The sequence below is a fragment of the Galeopterus variegatus genome, unplaced genomic scaffold (assembly GCF_000696425.1).
Source record: "Galeopterus variegatus unplaced genomic scaffold, G_variegatus-3.0.2 Scaffold5203, whole genome shotgun sequence".
Lineage (NCBI taxonomy): Eukaryota > Metazoa > Chordata > Mammalia > Dermoptera > Cynocephalidae > Galeopterus > Galeopterus variegatus.
In genome coordinates, this window is record NW_007731314.1 from 96,807 (window position 1) to 104,091 (window position 7,285).

At 34.7% G+C, this 7,285-nt stretch overlaps 1 protein-coding gene across 1 annotated transcript in view; it reads left to right on the top strand.

Moving 5' to 3' along the window:
* The window catches only part of GRIN3A (glutamate receptor, ionotropic, N-methyl-D-aspartate 3A), a gene marked incomplete at its 5' end in the record, with an annotated part of 139,506 nt that overhangs the window by 76,993 nt on the left and 55,228 nt on the right, over positions 1 to 7,285 (top strand). Inside the window, one exon of the mRNA XM_008589100.1 lies at positions 6,190 to 6,341. Coding sequence (XP_008587322.1) covers positions 6,190 to 6,341 — 152 coding nt within the window. The remainder of the gene's footprint in view (positions 1 to 6,189; positions 6,342 to 7,285) is intronic.

A 7,285-nucleotide genomic window follows, 5' to 3' on the forward strand; every position in this document is an offset into this window, starting at 1 on the left:
AAAATATTATATGCTTTCCTTTAGGTTTCTTGAGGTATTAAAATGTGAGCTTTAATTATGAACAAGTTAGGCTGTATAGGTATAAAAATCATCAAAGCAGTTTATAAACAATACTTGCCCATTTAGCATACAGGAAAGATTTACATGCCTATCCACATCACTTCACATGGTCTAGTACAATGCTAGGAATATAACAATTATGTAATAAATAAGGTATTACCTATTGAGTAACTCATTAGGTTAGATTTGAGATGAGTACATAATTTGCTTACTAATTTAGTTAATCAAAATCATCCTGATAGTTTGCACATGGATTTCAAGAACTTAGGAGGGAAAACAGACTGCACTGATTCCTTCGTGTTGAAAGTACCTTCACTGTATATATTGCTGATATCACACCAACTCAGTGTGACTACTGCTGTGGTCTGAATATTTGTGTCCCCCCAAAATTTGCATGTTGAAACCTAATCTCCAACGTGATCGTATTAGGAGGTGGAGCATTTGGGAGATGATTAGGTCATGAGGGCTCTACCCTCATGAAATGGAATTAGTGCCCCTATAAAATAGGCCCAAAGGAGCTCATTTGCCCTTTCCACCATGTGAGGACACAGTAAGAAGGCACCATCAATGAACTAGAAAGCAGGCCCTCACCAGACACCAAATCTGCCAGCACCTTGATCTTGAACTTCCCAGCCTCCAGAACTGTGAGAAATAAATTTCTGTTGTTTCTAAACCACCCAGTCTATGGTATTCTGTTATAGCAGCCCAAACAGACTAAGATGACTACTTCATACCCCTCCCAACTTCACCATTCTGCATTTGTCTAGACTTAAAAGGTAAAGGTATGGCAAAGGAGACATAGTGCCCCACACTGAATTTGAAACCCTTTCCTGAGTACTCTTTGCTATTAGAGAGTACACAGCAGAACAAATCAAAAGTTATTAAGAATTCAAGAGCATGTGGAAAGTCTTTGGTCAAATTAAATACCATACACCAGGGTCACAAAGACATGCTGTGTGTCCAGGAAAAAAGAAGAAAATGTTGAGATAAATGAACACATGTCCCAAATTTACACATTGAATTTGGCTGACAATAAAGGTCAAATGAAGAGACAGAGTAATGTTACTGTGCAATGATTTGTGACCTCTCTGCTAAAGACCTTTGCCTGTTTGCGAGTTTGTTCTTTTACTTGCTTTCCAGTAATTACCTAATACCTTGGAGCACCAGCTCTGGAGTCTGAATGCTCGAATTAGAATAGAATTGCTCTCACTAATTGGCAAATTAATTAACCTGTTCTTATCTGCATAATGAGAATATGAATAGCACCTCTATGATAGAGTTGTTGTAAGGATTAAGTAAAATAATACATGTAAGTATGTAGTAGCATGCCTGGCACATAGGAAGTGTTCAATAAATTATTATTATTCAGCATAATGAATTAATATAAAGAGACAAATTCACAATAAAATTCTCCCAGGATAGCCTTCATAGATGTCAGCTTCTTCCACACATTTGTCTCCCCACTTTGATGTACTGGGGGTAAGGGAAACCCACTTTTAATGTTTCTCTTCTAGTCGGCACTATTACAATATGTTCTCAACCATTGTTACAGAATAGCTAAATGGTGTTCCAAGGACAAACTGCAAAACTGAATGAATCTTCCTGAAGCCTTTTTAATCCTATCTGAGATCTTATTTTCAAAATATCTATTTTCCAACCACATTTCAGGAAGATTTTTTTTTTTAGTCTTTGAATATCTAACTATACATTTGCTAGCCAAAATATACTTCTACCACTCTTTGCTGAGTAAAGCTGATTTATCCATGGGGATTCTATTCTGAAAATTTTTCTCTTGGGCTATTAAGCTGTATCCAATTTCCAGGCAGCTTGATGCCTTCATCTTTAGGGTTGAAGGATTCCATTTTGCTTCATCCATCAACCACAAAATAGAGAGATCAGGATTCTATTCTGAAAATTTTTCTCTTGGGCTATTAAGCTGTATCCAATTTCCAGGCAGCCTGATGCCTTCATCTTTAGGGTTGAAGGATTCCATTTTGCTTCATCCATCAACCACAAAATAGTCAACCCCTTCTTTATTGCAAAGCCACATTTCTAATGATAATGAAAGCAACTCAGGCTGCTAAGTTGAGTCAGCAATTTAAAAATAAAACTTCTTTGACCAATGAACATGATCAAATTTGAAAAGCAACTGATAAAGAGAAGGACAAAAATGAAACCTTCAAGGTTTTATTATTTTATGTCACTGAATAAAATGGATTTTTATGTCTTTGAACAAATATCTCTTCTCATTTCCACATAATTTTTTTTATATTTCTCCCCTTTGTCCATATGCACAGTCTGTATTAATTAGCTAATGACAAGTATTATAAATGCAAGAAATCATTAAAATACCAATATTTGATATATGTATTAAAATAGAAAATTAAATGGATAGTAATACATTTTTAGCAGTCAACTGCAAATTAACTTAGACATGATGGAGTGGAGCAATTTAATATTTATTACTTCTTGTGTAGCAATTTTTTATAAATGTCTCTGTGACTTCAACATAGCTTTTTCCTGATGGGAATTTTAATACTTTTGTTGTAGCACCAACATTCTATTTTTAAAATATATAGGTTTATCACAAGTATTAATTTCAAATTTTTTAATTTTATTTTTATGTACTTTTGCCTCATCTACCAAAAATACCACTATCAAGAATCAATCTAAGATAAGATGGCTTCTCTCGCCCTCTCATCCAGTAGCACTCTCTCATTCCTCTGAACTTCCAAAGTTTTATCTGTCCTCCTCATTGTGTCCTAGTCATTATATTTTGCCCTTTATTGGATTTATGCCTCACCCATCTTTTCTTCCAAGAAAAATCACGTAATTTTCTACTGTGTTGTGTAGTTCTTTATTTATACTTCATCTCCCCCATGCCAACATAAGCTTCTTACGGATATAGTCTGTGTATCTTGGTAACCTCCAGAGTACTTGGTAGAGTGCCTTGCAAAGAAGAAGCATGTAACACATCTGTGAAATTAATGAATAGATTAATATTTGTGCAAAAAAATGCTTATCAAATGAAAAATAAAACCAATTCTGTCATTATTATACTAATGTGGGTTGGAGTTATTATCTTTAAGAGGAATTATAGGAGAAACAATATAATTAGTGAGGGTTCTTGCTAGTAAATTTCCTTATGTATATAATCATGAACAAGATAGGGCTATTTTTACACTATATCTACACAACTTATTGAAAAGCTTATAAGCAAAATTTGCCTGTGAATAATATATACTTGTTTCTGCTGAAAATAAACCACCGGTTTAGATGACTGTGGTTTTATAATGAATTACCTGGTTTGGGGGATATGGTCAATATGGCTACAGTGATAGGGCCTGTCTTGAATGGAAGGAAATAGGTCAAATATTCCCTTGACTTGGTCACATGTTGTAATGGATATGGTGAAAAGAGCATTGGTTTTAGAATCAAACAGACCTACTTTCAAATGCTTGCTTTGCCAACAACTCGCTGTGTGACCTTGGCAGTTTACTAATTCAATCTTTAAGTCTAAGTAATACATACTCTGGCATGGGTTCATGTAGGGGTAGATAGCTGTGAAATAGTGTGTGGCATATAGTAGGGCTCAGTATGTCCTATTTCTTATTAAAATCCCAGAGTGATTTAACTGAACTGTGAGCCATAATCTAGTACACAATCATGGTTTAGTAGATGATCTACAAAATAGGATAAGATACGTGAAAAGTTTATTATAGAGCAGTACTTGGCGTATAGTAAGCCCTTGATCAATATTAGAGGTGGTGGTGGTGGTGGTGGTTGAAAACTATTGCCTCAGTGTGGAAAACACACTAATATTTAGCAAACATGGCCTAATTATAATGAACATCAACCCATCCCCATTAGGTAGTTCCAAGTCTTACTACTCTATTTTCTTTAATGCCCCAGTTTTCTTCCTCCTGTCACTTGTCTCAATTGTCATGAAATAATCAATTACACAGTACATTCTTTAATATCTGTCTCCCTAAGAAAGTGTCCACTCCATGAGAGCAGAGACATCTGCCTTGGTCACTGCTAAATCCTGATAACACAGCGCCTGAGCACTCAGTAAATATTTGTTGGATGAATGAGTGAGTCACTGACTATTATTATACACACGCCTAGTATTGTGCCTGACACAAAATAAGTACTGAATAAATGTTTGTGCAACTGATTTGTCAGTAGCGTTCATTATAAATTTCTAAAGAAAACTGGTTACTTCCTTATAATAAGTTATCCTTTATAAAAAAGAAAAATGTGATTTAATGATAACATCAGCAGAAGAAAAAGCTGCCCATCCAAAGTCTTTTATTATAAGTCTTGCCTCTCAAACCAAAACTACTAGGCACAAAACAGGCACTCAAAATAGCCCTTTGAATGGAAAATTCTAATCATGCATTTGACATTGTCATCATTTTCTTGACTCCCAATTGTTAAGGAAAAAACAAAATTATCTGGAAAAAAGAAAACATACAACTCTGTAAAACTCAAACATTTTTCTGCATTATTTCTTTCTTCCCTTTATTGGTTATACACACATCTTAAGTCTCCATTTTTTTTAAAGGATTTGTGTAACTGCATTTTAAAAAGGAACAAAAACGAATGTTCTTGGAATTAAATTGTAAGACAGAATAATTATAGCAAGTATTTGTTTCCATTAAGTATCTTTGGATCCTTGACAGACTCTTAGTCTTTATCAGTGAAAAAGAAATTAACCATATTTTTAATTTATCTTTCTCAATCATGTTGAAAGCAAAAAAAAAAAATCTTTTTTTTAACTATGCTATGCAATAGCTAAAAACAAAATGAGCTAATTAGCCTCTTTCACATGGCCCATCTCAAAGAGATAAATAGTGCAGTAACAGTTTGGAAAGCAAGTAAAGCCACACAGTGTGAGGATACAGGGAGTCTAAGCTGATTAATAAAACCTTGACAACACATCACATCCATCTTTGTGCTCTTCCCCATCCCTTCTTCTGCCTCCCTTGCCCTATATAACCACTATCCTGGATATTTGGTTTATTGTATCACATTTTTTTTCTAAATATAGTATTATCACATATATATGTCTTTCTAAAAATATATTGTTTTGTTTTAAGTTTTTTTCTATATTTATTCAATGGATTCATGCTGCAAGTAATCTTCTGAAAGTGACCTTTTTCATTCAATAGCATATTGCTCAGAGTTATCATATCATTGCATCTAGTTCTGATTCATATATTTTTAAATTACATAATATCCCAATTGTATAAGCATTACACAATTTATTTACCCATTTCCTTGTCAAAGAACATTTGGGTTGTTTCCAATTCTTGATAGTATGAACAGTGCCTCTAAGAAAATTCTCATACATGTCTCCAGCTGTGCTTATGGAGTTCTTTGGGAATGTACTTAAGAGCAGAGTTGCTGGTCTTAATGTATGTAAATGTCCAACTATACAAAATAACACCAAATTATTTTCCAAAGTGGGTTATATCAATTTGCATTCCAACAAGCAACACAGAAATGATCTTACTGGTCCACACCACATCTCTAACATGTGGTATTTCCCGAGTCCTTTTTTTCTTTTTTTTTTTTTTTGATAATTGAAGTTAGTTATTGTAAGTTCTTGTCGATGTTTTAGTTTTCATGCTGTATTGTATGTTCACGTGGTTATATTATCTTATTCAAAAATAAACCAGAAAAAAGTAAAAGAGGGGTTATTCTTGATAAGAGAATGCCATGAACCAAAGATTATAATTAATCCAATTTTGTGTATTTAAGGTCCAGAGGAGGGGTCCTGGGAGAGGTGGATAGGGAATCCTAGCCCTGGTAAAGACCTCAAAGATTACTTCTAAGAAATATCTTGACAGGAAGGGCAGAAGGTCTTGAAATAAAATGTTCCTCCAGTACACTGTGCACCAGCCCATCTCTCTCCTTTCTGACTCATCTTGTCTACTCAGAGACGCAGCCCATCTGAGGGTAATCGTATCTAAGAACATGTTTAAGTCCTTTGAAGGAAAGATGGTGAGAACTCACCATACTCTTGTTATCCGATCTGATGGCAATACCGCACAAGTATGAAGTAGGGTGACAACCTCTCAGGAATGGTGTGAAAAACTCACCTGAGATTGTATTTTCTTCTAGGATATGGCATTGGTCTGCCGCCCAACTCTCCATTGACCTCCAACATATCTGAGCTAATCAGTCAATACAAGTCCCATGGGTTTATGGATGTGCTGCATGACAAGTGGTACAAGGTGGTTCCCTGTGGCAAGAGAAGTTTCGCTGTCACGGAGGTATGGAAAGACTGCTAATACTGTGGACACTTTGTATAACTTTACCTTGAAGAATATAAGGAAATGTTGTCACTTATACCTCATCACTTATACCTCATCGTCAATAACCCAGGCTATTGCATTTAGTAGGACTCACATGATACTAGGATTACTCCTAATTTCACCTGAAGAATGCTCATTTCTATAGGAATTTGCAGTGAGACATGTTTGTCTTAGATTTAAATGTGATGCTATTTTGATGAGCAAATGTCTAAATTTCTACTTTTTCATATATCTTTTATCCACAAATGCAGAAAAAATGCTGTTCTGAATTACAGCAATAGTATCTGAGATTGACATTAACAGTGTCTGGTTTAACCATTAATTGCTGGTCATAATGTGGACTTCAAAATATCCTTCAAAATCTAATCAAAACTTTACTAACTTCCAAGTGGTGACTAGTGATAACTCATTTGTGGGTTTAGAAAAATTGACATACCTTAACCAGTAATTCTTAGATTACAGAATCATAGATTTCTAAAACTGAAAACAAGGAGGTATGGAAAGACTGCTAATACTGTGGACACTTTGTATAACTTTACCTTGAAGAATATAAGGAAATGTTGTCACTTATACCTCATCGTCAATAACCCAGGCTATTGCATTTAGTAGGACTCACATGATACTNACTAGTGATAACTCATTTGTGGGTTTAGAAAAATTGACATACCTTAACCAGTAATTCTTAGATTACAGAATCATAGATTTCTAAAACTGAAAACAACCAATTCCCTTCATTTACATTTGGGAAACTAATACCCAGAGATACTAAGTGATTTGCCTAAGGCACACAAATAGTCAGAATCTACTTCTTTCTACTTCAGTACTCTGCCTTTACACTGTAATAGGAAAGAAACTACAAAATAAGGCAGAAACGAGTTGATTAAAGTACAAGACAGAAAGAT